A 24,518-nucleotide genomic window follows, 5' to 3' on the forward strand; every position below is an offset into this window, starting at 1 on the left:
TTGTAATATTATTTTTAAATGGAATTTTGGTGTAATAACTAATTATAGAAAAATAAAAATATCTAGATTAACTCTTTGTTCGGTATATCGAATTTTCATTCTTTTGCAAAAAACTTATAAATAACAATTTTCCAATTATATTGTTGTTTTGTACAGCAAATGAGCGATATAGTGCAATTTATAATTGTATAAAAAAAACGACGCGAAAGAATGCTATGTCCATAGAGAAACGTAATGTGCGCGCACGCACAGTAGACGATAGTCTTCAACGTTTGTGACATGATTGCGAGGTATAAACCGAAGCTCATGGTTGCGATAATCCAATGCGTGTCGCGAGAGTTCTTTCACCGCAACCCGTTAAACTTCGCTCGAAGGTATCCAGCAGCCTAATATAAAATTAAAAGAGCTCTTTATACATGTGTCGCACATACGGGGGAATATCGCAGGGTTAAAGCTCTCGTCTTCTCGTCCGCGCTCATGCGAATACCCGTGGCGCGAATATACAACGCTGTGCAGCGTTGTTATAGCGTACAACTGCCTCTCACGTCGTTTTGTTCACTGAACTAGTTCCCTCTCCTCTTACCTCGCCGATTCATTCCATCACTACCAAGCTCACAATCTTACCACCACTACGTGACCACCACCACCACCACCACCACCACCACCACCACCACCACCACCACCATCTCAACCACCACATCGCTATCCACACGACCACCACCATCATCATCATCGCCGGCACGCCGTTGTGCGGCCGCAACAGCGCGATGCCCACAGCAACGTCATCGAGATCACCATCGCGCATAGGAGACAGAACGGGTGGAAGAGTGGTACCAAGAGAGACGGCGAGCGCGTTCAAGTGAGGATTCCACCGAATCCGTCGAATCACCATGGAATTTCGAGCGGGAAGACGCTCGAGCCGATAATATACGAGGTGTTTCTATAATAGGATAATTGTCTATTCATATACAATGTACCCATAGTCTTCGCATAATTCTCTCTTCTTTTTTTAATTGCATTACATTCGTCGCGAGTCGCGGAAGGAACTCGTGGAAACTCCACTTTGTAGACGCGGCACGACGACTCGCCGGCGAAGAGGAGAAAGCTAAGGAGAAAGAAAGAGAGAGCGCAACGTCGAGCGCGCGGCGCGCCGTGAATGTAAGCGCAACGGATGAGAGGACGTGGAGCGGGGCGCGCAGGCCTCCAAGTACGAAGAACACGGGGCCGGCCGCCGCATACCTACACGACGCGTAATGAGAACATACCAGCATCGTTCGGGCTGCTATCTGCTATCAAACGGATACCACCGGTCCAGCCACGGACGAAGCGTGCAACGCGCCCCAAGCAAGGCCCCAAATTTATCTTGCGCGCATCGCCGCGCGCCGCCGCGGCCGGACCGCTCTTAAAAATCTCACTCGCGATATTTCATTGCGATCATCGTAATTGAGATCTCGGCTTTTCAGCTATTCGTTCAGCCGGTTAAAGTACCGTCCGCACTCCGCGCGCGCGCGGATGTGCATTCGATCGATCGTGCCCTTCGATCGTGCCGCCACGTCGGGTCTTAATCATAACTCCCGATGATGATTCTCGCCACACAACGAGCTTCGTGCGATGCGAAACGGAATCGTTTCGGTGTCGCTGAAACCGTTGCTGTTTTGCCACGTCTTATTGTCTTTTAATTAACAATTGACCGGATAAGTAACACGATTTTTTACTTGTATCACTAACGAAGCTATAACGAATTTATGCAACAAAAATTAAAAAATGGCATTAAGATAATGTCAAATTATAATGTCAATATTATACAAATTAAACTAAAGTATCAAAGCTGCGCAAATTTTTATCTTGTTATACGACATTTTAATCGATTGATAACGAGAGAGGGAGGAGAATCAAAAAGAGATTGGAGTGAATGACATATATACGTCTCGTGCCAAAAAATTGTATTAAACTTTCTATTTTATTATCTGAAATTTTGAGCGGTTGACCAGGCTCCTTTCGATTTACACAATCTTTCGTTTTAAACGTGTCGTTCTTAATACATCCCTATAGTCAACGCGCCGACCGTAAAACAATGTACTTCGTAACGACAGGATCGCCGCGGTGTGTCTTGTTCTTCGCGCCTGCATCTTCTTCCTGTTTTTCTCTTCGCTGCCTCTTCGTGTTTGCGGCGATCGCGCGCTCATCGAAGACGCTATTAAATTCAACGCCACGCCGCGTCGCGACGATAACGCGCGCTTCGTCTCGTCCGCTTAAACCTATATATCTACCGTTCCTCTCTCGCACACGCAGGGGATTGACACATTGAGAATCCCGCACCGTCATCCCGCTGCCATTTTACGTTAACTCGTCTTCGATTTTTCTCCATCAATGCGTGAATAAAACACGACACGCACGCAAATAAAAACATGTTTGAAAAAGAAAACAAGTTTGTATAACTTTTTTTTATGTAGGTACTATATAAACCGACGAAAGTTGAAAAATAAAGTCTTTTGAAAATATTACAATTTTAAATGTTAGCGTCTCTAGATCATCGGCACATATGTTTTAACATTACTCGGTTAAATCATTTGTAATTGATTTTCCTTCAGAAAAATATTGTGAGACCATAATACATTTTTAAATTTCCATAAAATTAACGTTAGAGATTTCTTGTTCCGACTTATTTTTATTAGTTCAAAATTCATTTAAAATAAGGCGCATTTCGAGTAAACAAAGTTTCTTCAATATTTTCACATTATTGCAAAATATAATTCAATGAAGCAATCGTCTCTTGTCAACCTGATCTCTGCTGGCTGTAAAATGTGTGCCGATAATTCAGGGACACCCTATATACACCGGTAGGAACGGATAGGATCAGTCTGAACCTGATGTGCCAGCGCGCGTAGGGTTGTCTCTTCTCGTTAAAATGTATATACGCCAGTCTCCTCGCATCTTCTTACTTACACACGCGACAATATACGCGCGATTTTTGACAGATATACGTGCAATATCTTCGGTTTTCTGTTTCTATCGCACAGATAATTGCATTCATATAATCTGGACCAGCCCGCACGCACCTTTCGTTCCTCTCGTTCTCAATTCCCATGGTTTTCGTTTGTTATAAATATTGGCGTTGGTAAGAATAACGATATAGTTAATGGCAATTTTTTTCACATACACATGTGTCGCATACGCGTAACTACCGCTATATGTATGCACGTATGCGTTTTACGACTGGCAAAACGTATCTTCTTTTCGCCGTTAGAATTAATTGATCCGATGAACTCTGTCGCCCCGTTCTTATAAAGACACTCTCCTCGTAAAGTTATCTTCATGTGCGTATAGAATTTCAGCGACAAACAACCTCGGAGGGTCTTCGTTCTCTCAGATATATCAAGATCGCCGCGAATCAATCATGTATAATACTTAGAGATCTTTTAAAGATTTCGTTTCCTTTAACGTTCATTATTTTACTACCACGTTTCGACCAAAAGTCAAGTATTCAAAATGAAAGTATTGTGCTAATGATGCGGGATGTGCAATGGACAGGATGCAGATTAAATGGATAAGCTTGACGCGCGATGAAATCCGAAGATTTATTCCTGAAATTGGAATCAGTATAATTTTGGTGAGTTCCAATTTCGATGGTGTAGGAACGAAAGTCTCCATATATTTATTCGCGACAAATATCTATATATAACTGACAAAATATATTTCTTTACGTTCATAGTATTGAACTCATAAAGATTATATCGATTTCTGGTTAAACGATGGTCTCGATGATATTCGATATGGAATTGCATTACTGCTGATAAACAATTCCGATGACACGGCAAGTGACGGCGATCACACTAAATGGAACACAAAGTTATTTTGTTTTAGCGTTAACGTTTATTTGAACAGTTTAACGTAACGTCACTGTTAATCAGCAGTTACAATGATGATCATGACGATGAGATTTAATAATGTTGTTGAAATGAAAGAGAATCTTGGCAAACATTCACGAGCCTGTGGTGATCATCGAGGTAACAACGGCGATCGTCGCGGATAATCCACAACGTGTTAGGAACCGGAAACGGATACGGACGAGGATTTCCTTGGACGATCTTCGCTACTGCGACTCGTTGGATTCGTCGTAGGGCGGATTGTTTCGCATCAACCTATTTTTATCCATCGATCAATCGAATATTCGAGGGCGGCCAACCACCTGAAATAATAGGAAGAAATTATTTGCGATGTGGATGTGCATTAGTATATAATAAGAAAAATATTTATTAAAAATTTTTATTAAGTTTTTTTTACGATTTTTTATGAGAAAAATAATATTATGTTTGGATACAAAGAAATAAACGTGTCGCGTTATTTCTATTTAGACGTCAAATAAGACGAAAATTATCAACGTCTGCGTGTTTTATTTACCGTTTCTTATCCATTTCTGATTCGCTAGCGAAGATATAACTTCTCTGCGTCGGATCCGGTGGTTGCAACTCGAAAGCGTGCTTTCTGCCACCTGAACTCGGAGCGCTGCTGTGTACCCTAAAACCGTGCAGACACGCCACACCGAACGCTTTGTCGGCATTGGCGTCATCGTAGAAATATAGCGCGGCGTCCTTCAGCACGCAATATCGTCTGGACCAGCCGGTGGGCGAGGACGTTTTCCGCGCGTGTTCCTGTTGTTTGTTCAAATACCCGAAACAATCTGGCCTTTGAATAGCGCACGCAGCCATCTCTCTCATTCTTAGCGAAGAGTCCAGCCAAGTGTCAATCTGAGAATGACATTGAATAGTCATTTAAAAAAAAAAATTTTTTTTACTAAAAAATGAGAAAATAAAATGAGAAAGTTTATTTAAAAAATGTTGAAATAACATCGTATATTTGCAGATATTTCAACAATATATTTAATATAATATTTATTTTCAAGTTAAAAAGTAGCCGAAAAGAAATTAAATAGCTCATGTAACGATTCACCACACACATTTTTGCGTACCTGATCGTTCCTTTCGACAGCTTCGCGTATTACCGTCATCCATCGAGCTGCCGCTTCTTCGGTATCGGCCGCCAGTCGTAGCGTCGGAGCACCCTTTTTCTTTATCGCGAAACTGTGCACTCTCAATTCAGGCGTCTGCTCCACATCGTACTTGAGGAGCATTACCGCTCCCACTGGTTGCGAATCCTATTACGATAAATGCACTTTAAGTTAGAAAGCTGACTCTTGGCTTGCGTAAATTGATTCTCGACGCTCTCCACTTCAAATTTTCGAATCTTCATATTTGAGGATATTCTTTTTAAATCGATTATTATCGATTGACCTATGTCGATTTACTGTTTCATCAAAGAGTTGTTTCAAAGACCGACAAAAAATCAGCGCGCAGTTTAATGAGTTTGCAAGAAATACACAAAAATTCACACAATATTATCATTAGGCTACTAAAAGATCTCTTTCGAACCATCTCTCTAATTAATTAATTGATATTCCTTTTGTTACGATTTCACAGAAATTCTTTAAGTAGATACTAGCATGCACTGCCACGCTATAACCCAGTGAACAAGACGTCCTAAAGATATCTGAAAGATTCCGATTTAGAAAATATGTTGCATTATCCGATAATGGCTTTTAATAGAATCCGCTTCTCGTACGTAAAATGTGATGAATGCAGTGGTGTACGATAACGATATGTATAAGTCACGATGTCACGATACGGGACAATGTGTACTATATCGTAGAGTCCACTTTTATAATGAAGTGGCATATACTTCAGGATTGATAGTATATTAATTATTACAAGCAATCGATAGCTCTTCTTTCTATATTTTTCTTAATTATACCCAGACAATATGTATGTCTAAAAAAAAAGTCTAAAAAATATTTAAAAAAAAACGTCTTAAAATAATGTTTTAAAGACATCTATACGATATAATCTCCAAGATGTTATTTATCGGGAATTTAGACATCTTAAAGACGTCGTAAAGTCGTCCGATAGTTCCTTAAGACGTCTTGGAAATTTTAAGGCCGTCTTTCAGACATCTTTATGACTGCTTATTGTTCATTGGGTTACACTATAAATTTGCTTGTACTTTTCAAAGTTAGAACTGGATAAGTCTCGCTTACCGAGTCAGTCTTGTAGCAATACAGGCAGTTGTCGCGACGAAGAGCGAACCACCGTCGAACCCACTTTTCCGCGCACGACGACGTGGATTTTCTCCACAAGTACCCCGAGCAAAGTGGTGCCTCTTCAGCGCTCTCCTTCGCTCCGGTGCGCGCGACGCGCGGCGCCAATACGTTGCAGGTTCTTGCGACTTCTAATTCCAGAATATCCGGGCCGGAATGCGCCATTCTTACGACTTCCGAATGCGTGGACTCTATGACGTTTCTGCCGTTCACCGACATGATGATGTCGCCAATCTCGAGACCGGAACTCTCCGCGGGTGTGTCTGGCTCGATCGCGGAAACCACCACGGGCCTTGAGCCATGAATGCGGAATCCGAACTCGCCGCCAGCTTCGCGTTTCACAGTTACCCTCTTGTCGCTCTCTGCAATTATAAAGTATAACTACAGCTTTTTTCGCATAAAAACAAAGACATAAAAAAATTCCTTTGAGAAATCCTTTGCAGAAATTATTTCTTATATTTTTAGAAAATTTTACATTACAAAATTTAAAATAACAAATATATTATATATTTGTCACTAAATTTATAAAAAAATATGTAGGTGCATTTTTTAAAATGCAAGATAAATATACGGATCTTTTTACCAACTTGATAGTAATACGCTACTTATTTAACACTTAAAATTAGAAGAAAACTTTACTAATTAAGTTAGAAGAAACTTAACTAATCTCAAATTTCTATAACTGTTTTATATTTTTATGTAATATTTCTATTTTTATTACATATTATACAAGCTTGCTTACATTTATATTAGTTTATGGAAGGAAACATTACGTTTCCTTTACCATGATTTCGTACAAAAGATTAATACGTTTTAATTCCTCTCAGTAGCATTTATGCAAATCCGAGCCCGCTGGATGCATTATATTTAGACGCATTTAATATACGCGAACAAAGGGAATCGTACGTGAAGTGCGGTTTAAATTGTTAAGCATCGCGCTTTACAGCCGCGCTATACGCGGTATCGAGTGACGTACCCACGAGAATAGGGCGACACGATTATGTCGACGCGAGCACAATCGGGCAAGTAAATCCGGTCGCTCTAGATCAGAAAGGACCGAAGCGGAAGAAAAATGGATCGGCGATGGCACGCGACGTAGACGTTCTACGCAAAAAGGCGCGTCAGCGTGCGCTACAAACGTAATCGACCATATTTAGAGCCCCCAGACCTTTTCCTTCGTATAATACAGAGGTGACTCCGGTCGCCATCGTCGCCGCTTTTATTTTTGCGCCATTGCGGGCTTTATCCATTTTAGTCCTCGCTTTGATCATGAACGTGAAAGACGCTGGAAAAAGCGCGACTTGATCGTGCGCGCGAAGTTCATCATATACGGCATCATAAGCACTGCCGGATGCGGATATACATTATAGATGAGACAATGATAAAGTGGTGGTGTGTAATTATCCCATGTACTCCTTACCCCTCCCCGGGTTCACCGTTCGTCCGTCTATGAATGCTCTGATCCATTTAAGCCCGATTTAAAAAGAAAAAAATGTCGGGGCACCAATAATGCCACAGCCATAAATGTCAGTAACGCCAAGTTTTATCAATGAATTAGGCTCTCTTACGATACGCGAGCTATATACCAGATACTTGGTGATGGCAGATGCCACTGATTGAGACATTCAAACCGCGTCTCGACGATTCTTGGCCGACGTTCGATTGTCGTCAGTGCCATGTACACCTTTCAACTTTTGTATCGAGATATAGCATCGTTGCTACTAGATATTTGTGTCGCCGTTAATTTGGCGCCAGACAGTGTTGCATGAATAGAAATTAAGCCATAAATACACATTATCTCGGCAGTCTCCAAGTAGTTGTAACACTCTCTAGACAGCGCGCAGCGTATTAATTATAATTAAGTATTTCTGTCGCGAGACTGAGAAGTTTACTTCCACAAAATAGTTGTTTTAAAGAAAGAATATTTTCCTTGTATCTTTGCACACATATTATTTTAAAGAAACATTTTCTAGAATAAATATTACTGATCGTAGCATATCGATTTAACTTCAATATGATTTGTATATTGTAATAAAGTTTCAGTTTTGACGACCCAGCGATAAATCTGACGATGAGGAACATTGAAACGTGTCAGGTACCCGATACTAAATGTCATTCATCATGATCGATCGACCGACCCAGCTGCCGTTTTTACTCCTTTTTTTCCGAAACATTTTTTTCTATCTGTGAAAATAAAACTTTATCCCGTTACCTGTTGTCGTCGCGCCAAATCTCGCCAGAGCCTGACCCTCCCTACACCAGACTCTGAGCATGCATTTAAGCAACTCCTCCAGAGCTTGTTTCAATGTCACGTCTTTGTCCACTTCCGCCGTGCACTCGGAACCCGCGGAGTTGCACACCATTGTCGATTGTCAATGAAACAAATTCGCGGAAGTATAGAAGATTTATCGCTCGCGAGGTGCCTCCTCCCCTCGTTGCTCCACTTCCTCGATGTCGAAGAGAGAAACGCTTCTTTCACCACGTCTTCGGTCGGAAAACGGGGTGCTTGCGACAAACTCGAGGATGAACTCGCGGATGTACACAGAAAACGGTGGATTCGCGAAGACGATGCCTCGAGCCAGCGGCCTCGTGGAATGCGACTCGGCGCCCTGACCCACTGACTGCCAGCCAAAAGCTCCTTCTTCAAGTCACCGCCCCGCCGCGCCGGTCCCCTCGACCCTCCGGTACCCTCATGCGCTCCCGCGGTTCGCGAGCGCCGGCCGCTGCCGCTGCGCTTCTCCTCCGTCGTCTTCGCGCGCGGGCACAAATCACTTCTCCCCTTAACTTCGTCTTCCTTCTCCGCCACGGACGTGCCGGACTTAACGTCTCGCTCGACGGCTGCTCGGGTGGATTATATTTAGACGACGAAGTATTACGCGGTGCTTATTTAAAGAATCGGGAAGAACGCCTCTCTCTACCTCTGTACCCGCCTTTCTCTCTTTGCCCATGCCTTTTTCTGCTTATTGTCGCGACCTAATTCTTTTCCCTTCTTTTCTCGCCCTCTTAATTTCACTCTCTGTGCCTCTTGCCCTCGCTCTCTCTTTCTCTTCGTAATTTAAATATTCTTGAATATTTATAACAGCTCGCTTTGCAGTTTGCACTCACAGTTGTGCATATATAATGTTATGGAAGGAATTTTATTACAATTCTTTATTTCTCTGCAAAGATCCTCGATTTATATTGTGTTATGCTCTGTAATCTGATTGTCTTCCGGATAACACTATGTCAGATTATTGAAATAAATTTTATTTAACTTTCTGACATCATAAATCCACTTGTTTACCCTTCACACATTTCCTCTGTCTCGCGTCATTTACCCTCCCTTTCCTTCTTTTCTTCCTCCATTTCTTTTTCGCTTTGCCCCCGTTAGCTCGGTATCTGACTTTTTCTCTTGACGGCAGATGTATCGCAGAATGTTTTCGCCAGACGGTTTAAGAACATTCTTCGGCGATGCGTGAATCGGCGTTGAAGCGGCACGTTTGCGCCGCGTCGGACGTCATCCGTCGAATGATCTCACGACGTAGAGATTTTGGAATGCGGCTTAAGAATTTCTAACATAGACGCGAACGGTTATAGAACAGCTGTGCACCGATAAAACCGTGATTAACGATTGTGCTAATAGGCGCCTCATGAGTTTACACTTAAAAGATTAACATTTGGAAAGTTCACGTGATTTATGTGGCTTTAAACTGCAGCTATAAAGATATATAAAACAGCTCTACTCTTTGTTATCATTTCTCTTAAATGTTTTGCAGATGTTTTTCATCTGGGCTATTATTTTTAGAATATTCTTCTCATCAGCTTCCTCGTAAAAAGGAAATTTCGAATTTTTTACGAAGTGATCGATTATAAGAGTAACGAAATTAATATGAGAAGTACGATAAGAATTTGACGTCGAATTTCAAATTAATGAAAAAGAATTTTTTTAATCCAACTTACCGAAACATTTTGTTTGCATTCTCTTGTACATCTCACCGCTGCTTTTTCGATGTACCATCCTATGCGTGGCCGCCTCATATCTCTTCTTAAAAATCTTCTCGCTCTCCGTGGATTCTTGAGAGTCTCGTCGCTCCTTATAGACACTATCCTCGTCGTCACCGTCTCTGCTGTCAGGTCTTCTCCATACGTGACTCTCCTCGAGATCCCCGATATAAATCCATTCGCTGCTTAAGTACGGTTCCACGTAAGTGTCCTCGTCTTCTCTTCCTGTCATTAAGACAAAAAAATGTATTACAAAACAAATATATTATTCGTTAAATATTTGACACTCATACTTTATTCTAACTATACATTTATAATTTTATAAAGAAGTAAAATTATAAAATTTTGTATTATTTCAAGGCAATTGGTGTAAAAGGTAATTAAGTGAAATATAATTCAGCAAATGGTGCGTACACATTTTATTTTATTTCTCGTCTATAATTTACCTGTAAGAATCTCCATGCTGGCATCAGTACTTCGAGCTTGCAATCTTCTCCTGCCTGTATCGTCGATCGAACCTCTGCTTCCTGGCCGGGGGGTGGCTCTCTCCTCCGATTTGGCTCGAATATCCGATCTACCGGCATTGCTACGGCGATGTCTACGATCCCCTCGATCTTCCGATCTGTACCTTTTGTCGAACTTCTTGTACAACCGATGTCCTGTAACGTGCTTGGAAGCCGTTCTGTGTCCTTCCGGGGAGTCCGCAAAACCTGCCGGTGGTCGAACGATCTCTTCCGACACCTCGGGAGTGAAGCAACAGGAGGGCACACACGATAGAGAAAGAAGGCAGATAGAGGGACAGAGTAGATCGAAAGAAGTTCTACTTTTGCATTCATATTTAATCTCATGTTCTTCGCGCGATCGAGCATTTACGGCATTGGAAATCAATAGAAACGTATATAGATGCTTACAGCTCATAATATTAAAAAGTCTCTGTTTATTTTCAATTAGTTTAATCTTTAAGATATGATATTTAAAAACATTTTAAAGAAACTATGGAATTTATTTCGGTTAAATACAAAGTGTGGAAGATAAATAGCGCAATGGATTGATATTTTTGTAAAATTTGTTTAAAGAAATTACGTAAACTTCACACATGTTTTTATCTTAAACACATATAATGTCATTTTTATTTAAAAATAATACTCGTACAATATAACATACTGAAAAATATGTTAAAGTTAATTTCAAAGGGAGAGCACAAGTTATACGCTTTCTCTTTATGCACTACTCATCTATACAACTTATTAATATATTAAGCAAAAAAATTGTTTGTGTAATTAATGCTAAAGGGGCAATTAGCTACAAGAAATAAATAAAACCTTTAAAGATACAAAGATAACTATTCAGAGAGTGACTACGACATTTTAAAGTCTCAAAAATATAATAATAAAATAATAATGAAATAAAAAATAATAATGGAATGATTTTCGTGATTACGTCAGTTTAGAAAATTGCAGAAATTATATTAATAACAGATACACTTCGCATATCTTTTATGCACAATAAAATCTAATTTAAATAAACTACGATAAAGTTGCAGAAATATTTTAGATGCATCTACGTTTATACTTCTAGTTTTTATTTAAAAAAAATAGTTGCGAGCAAGCTTCCGATCGTAAGCAAATATGGTATAATGTCACTAAATTTTATTAACTCTTTAGGTTTAAAATTTTCTTTTATCCGTTAGACAATCTAAAATAATTCTTACAAATGCATTATTAACGTTGCATAGATAAAAAATGCAATTAGAAAGAGCTAAGCGACATAAAATTGGACGTATTCCCTTTTAGACAGCGTGTTCGAATAACGAAACAATATTGCCCCTCGCAAAGAGGTCATCCCGGAGCAAAGGATTAAAGTAAAAGACAAATGAATAATGCACGATAAGCAATATATCACCTCTCTGCCACAATGGTGACAGTGCGCGGCGTCCAAAGCGGCGACAGACATGCAAGGCTGATCGGCGCTCTCGCTGTAAAAGACACTGTCGCTGCCCGGGCTGACGGATCTCAGCGATTCCGCCGACATTGCTTTCAGTCTCGCCTCCGGACTTTGTGCCTCCACAATGAACGCTCGCATGCCGTTATGCGCTGGACTACGATAACGACCGGGACTCAGGCGACTGGCGCAAACTATGTCGTCCGCGACGCGGGACTTCCTTCGCGGTAAACTGCCCGTCAACGCCGCGTTCTTATCCTGCAACGCGATTATTTATAGAGATATAGGGTGCGCAATGAAGAAAGTAAAAGAGTTACGAATTTTTTTTCCGTTAATAAAAAAATGACCAAAGTATCGAATTACATATTGGCGTGCGTTATGCTTACCTCATTGCTGCGTCTTCTGGTAGAAATATAACCACTGGTCTTTCTTCTCGGGCTTTCTCTGGTCCGACGATGCCTCCCGCTCTCCGCACCCTCTCGATGCCTCCCGCTCTCCGCACCCTCCCGATGCATGTGATGATGGTGATGATGATGCATGTGATAATGATGACTGCAGCTCGAATCGTCGGACGTCGGCGCATGTGGACCGTCCTCGGTTTGCTCTATTCTCCACTCCTCCTTCTGAGGACTTCTGAGCACTTGTTGTTGTTGTTGCTGTTGTTGTTGCTGCTGCTGCTGCAGTTGCGCCGACTGTTGCACGGAGTCCCGTTTTCTGTTATTCCGATGAGGACTTCGTGTTGAAGTTGGCTTGCCGCGCGACCTGTGGCGGTGACTAGGCGTCGGACTGACCTCGACGTTCTCCGGATATACCGGTTCCACGGGGTGCTCCAGTTCGACGGTGCTCGACGTTGCTGTACCGAGAAAGTCCAAGCTGAAGGTTTTCTTCTTTCGTCGGCGTTCCTCTTCGTTCCACATACGAACGTCGGGTGGCGATTCGGCGTAACCTCCGGACGACGACCGATGACCCTCCTGTCGAAATAAAATAATAAATCCTTTCTGATTAATAAAAACTTGATATGCTTTTTTACAGTTAGGAGCAATTTGATCATATCTTTGAACTTTTCACAAATTTGAATAAAAATGTTTTTGTAAGTTTATATAATCTTGAAAACTTACATCTCGATCCAATTCAGTCTCCGAGGTATGTCCGCTGTGTGGAGCGACTTGCTCTACAGCATTATTCGGATCCACCATCGCGTCTTTTAGGTCGTAGCTACCTGAACTACTGCTGCTGCTAGACCTTATTGCCGGTGGAGGTAGTTCTAATCCAAATGCGATTTCCGCTTCTTCTAAAATTGGCGGCGGACTACACGGCTCCTCGATAACAGCCTAATGACATCAAATGCAAATACAGTTTAACTTAAAATCTTTTCTGTTAAAAAAATTTGCGACACAAAATTCTGTTGCATAGTTAAGTTTAAATGAATTTTATCAAAATTCATGGGGAAGATTAAAGTTTAAATTATATCAGTAATATAAGTTGAAAATTATTAAATTTTAAGTCTATTTTGTTTTAAAAGTTTATATCTTTGAAGAAAATAATTAACAAATTTTCCAAAGGCGGCAAAGAATTAAGAAGCAACGTGTAGTTATTAGCGTATAGTTATTAAAGCGATTATCTTGCGAATTTATCTAAACATTATTTAATTCGGATAACATCCCGCCGAAATAACCGACAAAATTAAAGCGTAAATTAATTTACGTAGAGCGTGGAACGTTTACCTCGCTTCTCGCCAGGCTGTAAATTGAACTTGCGCTTTCGAAGGAGCTGCCCTCCGCGGTCGCGGTGGTCGAAGCGGGCGCCGACGCCGCGGCGCTGGACGTCTGCGGTGGCCTCGACCAGGAACTGGTCGTGGCGGACGTGCCTGTAGTGGTCCCGGTTTCCGTAGAAGTATTGGCAGTGACGTAATCCTCGGAGGTCTCGGAAATATCAGTGTTGGTGCGTCCGCCCGAGTCGGTTCTAGCCAGACTCAGACCAAACTCGCTCGACGACTGCGACTGAGGCTGAGACAACGGCGGACCTGGACTCGCGCGGCGTAATCCACTTCTCGGTCGGCCGTTACTCGCGGAAATAGACGATTCGATGCTGGGAAGAGGAACATAAACTTTAATCGAGATGATGTGGAGGAAAAGATCTAAGGAAAAAGCGGAGTACTGCAATGTTGTTGGATAAATTATGTACATTGAGTGTGGCGTTACTGAGGAAAAAATATATACATTTGATGATAACATGTTTCTTAATGGAAGGAACGTGATCTCTCTTCGTTGCTACAAAGTCCCTAGTCACGTATCCTGTATGTATTGCGAATTGCGATATTGGGAGATTTTCAACGTTTTATTAAATAAATACAAAATAAAAAATCAACAATCAAATATGAAGTACGTATAAATGGTAATTGGAATGATTATTACTGTTGAAAGGCTAAGAAAAAGAATATTTACAAAATTATGTACATAATCTCAAAAAGATTACAATACATTGCACTATATTATTTATAGTGCATTTATAAATTTTTGGGGATAATGAACCTCGAGCAAACATCATCCTGCAAATTCTATATTCAATAAATAATATTTTTTGAAAATTATAAAAAGTGATTTTATAGAAATTTTTCTATATTATAATAATATTCTTTTATAGATAGAATAAGTGATATCAATTATTGAAATTATTATCTATCATTTTATTTGTATTGCAGGAACATATATCCGCTCAAATGCACTAATTTATGTATAATTAAATATTTTAAGATGCATATTCTAAAGATGATTTATCAAAAATACTGAATTCAAAATTTAGGGAACTACTACGAAACCAGATCAGAATGTGTTTTGCCTTACATATCGTACGCATAAAAATGTGCTGTTGTCGATACATCATTGTAGTAAATTTGTTGAAATTGTACCGGTAACAGATCTTGTATTCTGCAAGAACGTCTGCAAAAAGTATCTCCTATAAGTATAAGTAATTTTGCAACAGAGTGCCGACACGAAAATCTTTTTTGATGTCTTTTTATCAGAGTATCGGATTTATTGCTCCGTACGCATATCCAATAATTTTAGCATTCTCAACCGCGAGATTCTCCTAAAACGAATTATCGTAGCTTACCTTGGTGTGAGTGTTTGCACCGGAGTGGCTGGTTCCAGACGTATTCTCGGACTCGGCGGGCAAAGTTCCATCTCGTCTTCCACGTCCAGAGCCTCCGTGTCCATCGAGGAACGTTGTTGATGTTGCAAAAGCAGGAGATGTCTTCTCCTTGTGGATGGCGTCAGTAGAGCTAACGAATCAGCTTGGAGAACCGTCGCTTGCGACTCGTTCCATATTCCGTCGCTGTGGTCCCTGGTCACATCGTTCGTTAGAGAATCACTCGACGCGAACGGTGAGGTCACCTGGCCGATATTGGTACCAGCGATGTCGGCCCCGATACTAAAACCAGGCGGATAGACCGCGGTGTGCAGTAAGGCGCAGGTGGGCAACGAATCGTCCTTCGGAGTCTGCGAGATCCTTCGTGTTGCTAAAAAATATTATTAGTTACATATATACATATAGTACCAGGCTTTCCTCATTAATGCAACGTAATTGGACATTACTGCGTAACAATACACACTTGCTGCTGCCGTTGGCGATGTAGGTGACGTTGGAAGTGATCTAGGAAGCATAAAATCATCTGACGATTGACCTTGTACACCATCCTCGAGGGATACGCTTCTTTTTCGAAAGAGACCCCGGCGTATTAGATTTTCATGGAATTCCTAAAAAGATGTAATTATTTTATAAAAATCTTATTTGATGTTTGATCGCGATAAATTTCGGTTTACAAAATATGTTCCGAAATGTTTTACCTCTTCGTGATGATCCTCGTGAGGCGAGAGGCTTCGTAACAAGGACAGATCCTCGGGTGTCGAGGAAAATTGGACGGGTGCACTGATAGTTCTGCCCCAAGGATCCTCCTGATTCCTCCTGCATGTGTGAGGATAACTCGGATCACTGCTTTCTCCAATGAGTTCGCGTCTCTCGACGCGAATTTCGCCGTCGGAGAAGGTTTTCTGGAGAGGAAGAAATCTTCGAGTGGGCTCCGAAATCCGGCTGAGAAGCGCTCGGGCATCTGGCGACACCGGTGCCGGTTTGAAATTTATAAAAATCTCCTGATCGTCTATATCGAGGGATTTACGATGTTGACGACACTGAAACGAGACACATAATAGATTATTTACCCTATTCTTTGTCGATTTAATGAAATGATATTCATAATTGGTTATCGGTGCTTGGGGTGCTTTATATCAAATTAAATATAAAAAATTAAATATGAAAATGTACAAGATTTTACACTTCACCCTCGGCAGATTAAAGCTCTTCAGAAAATATAAAAATACTTACTTATGTCGAAATACTTACAACGCCGATAGGAACGAGCGCGATATCTCCATTTGGCAAGGTTTCCTCGACGACGACGGCGGTGGTGATGGAGGGAAGTGGTGGCGTTGTTGAAATGAGAAAGGGTGACCTCGGTGGCTCTTCACTTTGAGTTCTATGAAGCGGTTCGTGTTCGGTCTCCTCTTTCGCTGGCGCACCGGTCTGGCCACCAAGCGGCGTCCCTAACTGTCCAGCTTCCGAGTAACTTTTGGTTAATTTTCTGCCGTTGAAAGCACCGTTCGTTTGAGCGCCCTGCGAAACCATCTTGACGCGATGGATGGTTCTGGGACTGAGAGTCACCGGAAGCACCCGGCGGAACATTGGTGGGAGCTCGGTCTGCGTCGCTTGAGTTTTCATGGCACCGCGTTTAGGTGGTTTTTCTACAACAAATAAAAAGCTACACATCGACCGAACTACGCGAATCGAGATCCGTAAACTGTAGAGAAAGTTTGTCGACACTCATTATAGCAAGCTTGCGAGAAGCTGTTTTATATATAAATCGGCTTTAATTAGCTTTAAATAAGTTTTAATTAGTTTTAAATACTTCGTGCTTTAAATACTTGAATAAAGTAGAAGTAATAATTCCGTGTAAAATAATGTCTTATTGAAGTCATCAATTCATAAACAAAGAATTCGTAAATAAAACTATGCAAATTTTATAAAAAGAAGATTATAACTTCAAACTTGTCAAAAGATTTGTGGTGGCCGCGTGTGCCCCTACCGGGATATGGCACCACGCTAATTAATCGCGTTTTCTCATGCACGAGCGCTCGACCGTGCCGACTTAAGTATATACATATAAACAAATTCGACAACGATCTTCATTGCCCTGATCGACACTCTCACCGACGATCTCATCGGACGACAAGAGTTAGGCGGGCATATTGTGGAGTGGCACCATCGCGACTTGCAGAGAGTCGCATGGTATTTTTAGGGACGCATCCTCCACATACCATCATTACATCCAACTATATACACTCCTCTCCATCATCATCATTTACGATCGACATTGACATACGTATTTCCAAAGATTAAAATAGAATTAAAATAAATTTTAGTGCGTTTATATATATATTATGTTTCTATTTAATATTTTTTGATGAATATATATATATATATATATTCATATATATATATATATATATATTAGTAATAGAAATCTATTTCACAACAAGTCAAATGTATTTGTTCTTCGTTCTTTTATTTTATTTTGAAGAGTTTTATCATAGTTCTTTGATCCACGTTAGTTCTAGCTTGTAGCGAGCTTTGCCGTCGTCATACCGGTCACGAGTAAATAGCTTTAACTACTTTCCCTACATAATCTATGATACTTGGCTTGGGATCAAAATAGCGCGACGATGTGGATCATCCGTGCGCAGTTGCTGCACAGTATGGAGTCTCAGATTAAATCTCGATAAACTAATAATTTATCTTTTACTGAATCAAGCATTAATATTGTATTTATAATTTTTGCAAATATTTTCTAATCTTATAATTTATACGTATATATGTAAGAAAAAATTATGCAATCATCATTGTGCGATACACGACTTACCAAGTACAAGAACACGTGGCTCAATCCCAGGATAAGGATGTGCTAAGGGCAAGGACGAAGGCAGTATAGTATTCTGCATAGTCGGCTGCGAGTCTATGAGACGTTCCTGATTGTGTGGCCTCGGAGGGCTTATGTTCCTTGGAACTTCGAACGATGTGAGCGTGTGCGATCTCGCGAAGCTCACATGTTTCGCCTTTGGTGTTATTTGTATCGCCGTCATGGAGCCAGGAGGAGGAGGTATTGGTGGTAATACTGGCCGTGGACCTTCCAGTTTCGTAGATTCTTCGTCCTCCGGGACCCAAGTATACCTATTGTGATAGAAAGTTAGACTGTCAAGTTATACCATTAAACAATAATTTACTATCCTCTATGACGATATCTCAATTAATATCTGCAATCTGAAGCTGAATGCTTTTATCTAAATATCTAAAGCGTTTCAGTTCAATTCATTATCACTTTAGATTATTCGCGTTAATTCAATCTTGATTAAAATGACCGCTGCATTTTTATGAAATTCTTGTAATTGATATATGGTAATAGTAATTAAAAAATTTCCTCAATTATATTTTAAAAATATATTAATCAAATATATTATTGAAATGTAGACTTTTAAAACAAAATACGTACCGTTGTTTATAATGGAAATTAAGTTAGCTAAATGGAAAATACGTTATTAAGTAATTGTCCTATATATAGGTCATACATTTGCAAATACGGTTCGATAACACGCGTTACGGATGTATCGTGAGGGAAATAGAATGACAACGTGTCATTCTGTCGATGAACAGATGACTCTCTTATATAAACATGTGTATATTATACATCAATTTTGAAAATACGACGCTACTGGAAAAAAGATAATTTTTATTGTAAAAATCACGTGAAAAATAAATGAATAAACAGAAAAATTAATAAGCTTAACGTAAGATCGTTAGCACGGGACTATATTTATGTGATCACATCATTATCTATTAGCATTCAGATTTTTTTTCCGCATATTTTGCACATACACAGCGATCTTGCGCGTGACCATAATTTTTTAATCGACCGCTTTCCGTTGACCTTAAAAAGCTGATAAAGGGGCGGTGCAGCACTCATGCTAATCAGAAATAAACCCAACCCTATTAGACACTATACTATGAGGAGACCACGGAAGGCTTTACACGTAACAGTCGATGGAACACTGTGTGCTACATAAATATCGTTTTTATAAGGTTTATGTAAAACCGTAGAAGATGCCCGGATCAATATAAGCATAAAGATAAATTTCCGGATAAGACTTCTTTGCTATGCCGATTATATCAAAAAGTGCGCTTCGTCGTTACAGATTTTTCAACAAAAATTTATAAACAGATTTTTCCAACGAAATTACATTATTTTCTTAAAAACAATATTTTCAATAAAATTTTACATTTCCAACTTCTTATTTGTATTATAGGCAAAAATATGAAAGTTTTTTTTCCTCTTGTTAGATTTCAATTTCGTTACCCTTACATGCTCCTCGTTTGCACTGCGACACGCCTTTCGATCAATTACGTTACTAAAGTCTTTATCGATAAATCGATTAGTAGATACATTCTAAACGCGTCTCGACGGAGTAATTTGCCCCAAATACCCGAAGCACTTGGCTGCCAAATAGTCGGAGGTAATATCGCTCTTCGCAGGTGTCGATCTCGTATGTATGCATAATTAGTAAAACAAATAAGTCGTATTTGATTTAAAGAATACATAGCTTCGTACATAAATATCTATATCGTGTTTGCTAACATGTAATTGTAAAATCATCATCGCGGAGACGTGCAGTTCCAAATATCGCGACATTTCTAAATTAACAAATGTATTGCCATCAGTTTTTCAAAGTGGTATATGCTTTTAAAATTTGAATTTCTCGACTTGTCGACTCTTTGAGAAATTATACGATCGTTTTTCGCGTTCAGGATCCGAACGGAAGAAGTCCATGCATCACCGCGAGAAAGATCGATCTGTCTTCTCACTCACCTTTTTGGATCGGGCACAGTGCAAAACGATCTCGGGCGCCGTCTGAAGTAGGAACTCTCGATCCAGTCCGCCTCTTCCTCAAGGTCGTACCGCGACAGACCGCGGGAGTAGGTCGGATAAGGCTGACGGTACATAATTTGGAGGGGCTTTCGGGGATAGGGCGCGTCGCAGAGGTTCTCGTCGCTGGGGACGCTACGCACGCACGCCGACAGGATGGAATTTCTGGTGGAGGTGCACGGCGACGGTCCCCTCGTGGACAGGCATCCGAAGAAACCGCCGCCGGACTTCTCGACGGCGTCCAACTGCCGGCTGGTGATGCAGTATTGCTCCTTGATGTCCTCGCGCGAGTACAACGGCGTCGCGCGACGATTCCACGAGTCCATAACGCCACCAGGACCGCCGAAGCCGCCGTGCAGGTCTACCTGCGTGGAGACGTCCACCTGTCGCAAACAGGCGCGATTATATTCCCGGAAACGCAGCCGGATCGAGAACGATTCCGACGGGTATAGCGGACGTTGACGCGCGCCGAGCGAGATCTATGCGGATGTGATAGGAGAGTAAACATTTCAAAGGAATCGCTGGCACGAGACTACTGATTTGTATATAGCTTACTGATAGGTGATATTGACAATAGCGCTTATTAAAAGCTCGAATATAATTTTTCACTGAAAATTGTAAACAAAAGAATTGTACTGTTTTCCGAAATGAAAAGCTAACTGAGATAACGCGATGAGAAAAAAATTAATGGCTATAAAATGCTGTTAAGGAAACTTTTTCAATGAAATGGAATTACTGCGAACACGCAGATTTGTCATTTTTATTTGTGTTATTACTTTTCTGAATTACTAGAAATGCAATTATAAAGTAAATGCAACATTATAATATTTTCATATTTTTACTTTTAATCTGTTCACAACGCGCAACGCTATATACGATTAAAATTCAGATATTGCACTGGAATATTAGTTAATCGAAATTATTTCCGATCAAGATGTAAAACATTTATTGGCATATAATATTAAACATATGTATATTAAATTTCCAGTAAAAACTTTTTGGAAATGTGATATTCAATACTCAAAGTACCGGTTTAAAAACTTATGGATGTGTATAATATGATGAAACATGAAATCACACATTTGTAAAAAAAAAGAGAAAACAAAATGTTCTCGTGTGCGGGGCAGTATTGTCTTCCGTAGGGCAGTTAAAAATTGTATCGCTCTTCGATCGAGTACGGTAAACTGCTTCATTCACTGAAGTTCCATAGCTATACGCGGCTCATTGTGTCGAGCTACGTTATCGGAAATCGCAATAGTCACGGCATTAAACTTCTGTAATTTCCCGGACTTCATTACCGTTCTTGCATTATTCCTTTCCTAAGCATGGAGTTCCGCTATCTTCTGCCCGCGCCATGGCGATGGCATTGTAGCCGTCTAATGTCTATCGTATTATCAGTTTCCGGTAACAAGATTCGTTCGGGTTGTTCTCCGTTTAGTAGAGATCAACGAGACGGACGGAGGAAAACGTTTCAGCCGTCGTCAAACGAAGAGCGCTTCTCTCGAGGAGACTGACCTACATTCGGTTGCAGGAAACGGATTTTGAAGCGCGAGCAATGTCCTCATTCTCCAAGGATGAGAAGATGATTAGAGAATATTACTAGTACAACCGAGAAGGAAGCTTGTCGTATTGATCGTTGCAGCATTAATGTATTTTTCTAATTAATTAGAAAATATTTGTAAACAAGAATTGTTGTTGGTTTAAATGTTGTTGTTAGTAAATGTATGTACACATACTTAAACACACAGATAAGCATATAGAAACGGTAAAGATGTATAATGAATAACAGTAGAACAAAATAGACTGTATACAGAAGGAAGCACGCTCCTTAGAAACTTTTTTCCTCAAAGATGGTTAAAAGATATACAACAATAATAAGTTAAACAGGACTGTTATGATATATCAATTAGAGAGAAAAATGCCATTTACGATCTGGGGTTGGATCTTTTGGTAGCCTAATAATAATATTGTGTGAATATTGTATACTTTTCCTGAATTCATTGTCAGTAAACTGTGCGCCGATATTTTTTCAGTTTTTAAAAGGCACACTGTAAGGAATTCATTGTGAAAAATATCATCCCAGCCAGGGTTCGAACTTGGAACCTCCCTCATTCTATGACGGGCGTTCAGGTTCAAATCTAAATTATTTACAATGATTTAATAAGGATGCTTATTAGCATCAAAATTTAAATCGACTATCGATTTAAGTATGTGGATACACTGTTCCAATTAGAGGAACTGTGTTTTAAAGATCGACAAAAAATTGGCGCACAGTTTACTGATTGTGAGTTCGGAAAAAGTACACAGTATATTTGCACAATATTATTATTAGGCTACCAAAAGATTCAGCCACGGATCGTAAATGACATTTTTCTCTCTGATAAAAGATATACATTGTTCCAATAAATTTATTTATTAGTTAACAAAATATTTTAAATATTTATACAAGTAATGAATAAGCTCAAGTTTATCTGCCAGCGATTGATCATCTGATTACAGCGAGAAACGCGATTAATGAACTTTAATTAAACAAACAGCTATGACTTTTCTTTTTTTCATAGTTATACTATGAAAAAAAAGAAGACATAAAATGAGACTTGCATAAAATAAAAATTTTGTTTGATTTACATAATATGGTGATATCGATGTGTTGCATAACATATTTTATATGTGATACAAACGTATATCACGGTTATAAAGCTGTTGTGTGGGCTATAATAAATCAAGTTCTAAATACTTTGCTCTACTGTATGAATAACGATCCCATAAATCATGAATTAAAAGCGAACAAAACTCTCGCGAGCTGTGTAAAAGTGAAGCTGAAATACTTTCGGCGTGTTTCACGACCATCTATTTATTTATATTTGTCTTTCTCTCTCTCTCTCTCTCTCTCTCTCTCTCTCTCTCTCTCTCTCTCTTGATCTTATTTCTTATTATTTGCAATACGCGTTTCATCTTTAGAATAAATAACATTCGAGAAGTGTCGCGAAGGAAGAAGACGGATGTCGTTTTGGAAAGCATCAGCCAAACAGCTCAACCGACCCGATGTTCCAGCAGTTGAACATACATCACGTTCTCCCTACGCATAAACATGTCTATCATTGAAACGGGGATCTCGATGGTACCTGGGGATGATAAACGGGTGTCGTTCTGCCGACAGCATTGGCATCTCCCCGCATAACAGGCGGCATGCTCGCGGAGGCCGTGGGCAGATTCCTCGGGTTCATGGCGATCTCGGGACCGGGATGAATCCTCCTGACACCCGCTGGACCACCGGCGGGTGCCACGCTCGGTGCCTTCACCATCCTGGGCCGCACCCCGCGCGGTCACACCGACTGGCTGCGAAAAAACGGCCGCGAACACGCACACCAGCTGGCCTATCGATCTAGCCCGCTTTTTCCCTCTCGAAACGAGAGAAATTGTCCTACTCTCGGTGCCCCGGGGGTGAACCGAGAGGCTCCCGCGAGCCAGCCAGCCTCTCCTCGTAGACTATCTCGTCGGCGCGTCTCGCGCCCGCAGGACCTTCATGATCGCGCGAGCGGGACGACGGGTCCCACCACCCGACGATGTTCTTACGCGGCACTGGCACGTCGACGGATTCGCGGTAATCTGTCGTCGGCCGACTCCTGGCGATTGATACGTGCCGCGGTGGACCCGACAACGACGAGCGCGACGGCGGCGATGGTGACGACCACCGCGACGACGACGTTGGCATACGTCGGACACGACCGAAGCGACGCGTCTCGGTGGTCCTCGCGAGAACGCGAGGGATGACGAGCTCTCTCCTACGGGTTGGAAGAGGCGCGACGTTGGGGTGCGCGTGCTGGTGCGAGGAAGAGCGCGTGATACGAGAAGGGTAGATACGGGAGAGACAGGGTGGAAGAGAAGCGGCGACGGGATACGGATAGAGGGGGATGAATGGAGGGAGCGTGGTAGCGTGGGAGAAATTGAAACGGGGGGAGAGAAAATCATAGCGGACGTTCGCGGCGAAAGAGGAATGATGATGACGGGGTGTATAGCTGACGCGGTGGGGGTATTTGTAACCTTCGTTACTCTCGACTCGTGTATTCGCTTTGTGAGCCGCACGGCACATTCTCCTCTCCGTCAAGCGTATTAATACCGTGATATTTATCCGTGTCTCGTTTAATGCCGATAGGGTGAACGTCATTGCAAATAGTTCTTTCCCGATTATTTTTACACGGCGGTGAACTCTGTCGAACTAATTACCGACAATAGCGATTATTCTACCGAAAAATCTATGGGAAGTTCTCTTGTAGCCGATAAAACATCACAGCCGGAGTGAAGAATTCATCTCTTCGTGTTATCCAAGATTGATTGAAGGCGCCAAATGTTTGACAAAGTGATCGGATTAATTAATCTATGTTGATTTGAAACATTTATTAGTACATAATAATTTAT

The 24,518-nt window shown here is 40.9% G+C and overlaps 1 protein-coding gene across 2 annotated transcripts; it reads right to left on the minus strand.

Annotated features, from left to right (window-relative positions):
• Positions 1-1,941: 1,941 nt before the first annotated feature.
• LOC143900129 (uncharacterized) lies at positions 1,942-23,834 on the minus strand. 2 transcript variants are annotated; one of them, XM_077411118.1, is made up of 18 exons: positions 23,225-23,834; positions 20,043-20,482; positions 18,045-18,352; positions 16,472-16,869; positions 15,919-16,260; positions 15,684-15,828; positions 15,185-15,590; positions 14,917-15,012; positions 13,798-14,161; positions 13,192-13,404; positions 12,460-13,044; positions 12,035-12,331; positions 10,579-10,873; positions 10,091-10,357; positions 6,092-6,513; positions 4,970-5,155; positions 4,402-4,748; positions 1,942-4,189 (listed from the first exon to the last, which is right to left on the minus strand). In XM_077411118.1, the coding sequence occupies exons 1-18, from the start codon at positions 23,402-23,404 to the stop codon at positions 4,138-4,140; spliced, it is 5,343 nt and encodes a 1,780-aa protein (XP_077267244.1). In that variant the 5' UTR covers positions 23,405-23,834; the 3' UTR covers positions 1,942-4,137. The 2 variants fall into 2 exon arrangements, with proteins under 2 accessions (XP_077267244.1, XP_077267245.1); XM_077411119.1 differs by lacking the exon at positions 14,917-15,012.
• Between the last annotated feature and the right edge of the window lie 684 nt (positions 23,835-24,518).

This window comes from Temnothorax americanus, unplaced genomic scaffold (genome assembly GCF_048541705.1).
Source record: "Temnothorax americanus isolate GAGA-0224 unplaced genomic scaffold, ASM4854170v1 Scaffold3, whole genome shotgun sequence".
Classification (NCBI taxonomy): Eukaryota; Metazoa; Arthropoda; class Insecta; order Hymenoptera; family Formicidae; genus Temnothorax; species Temnothorax americanus.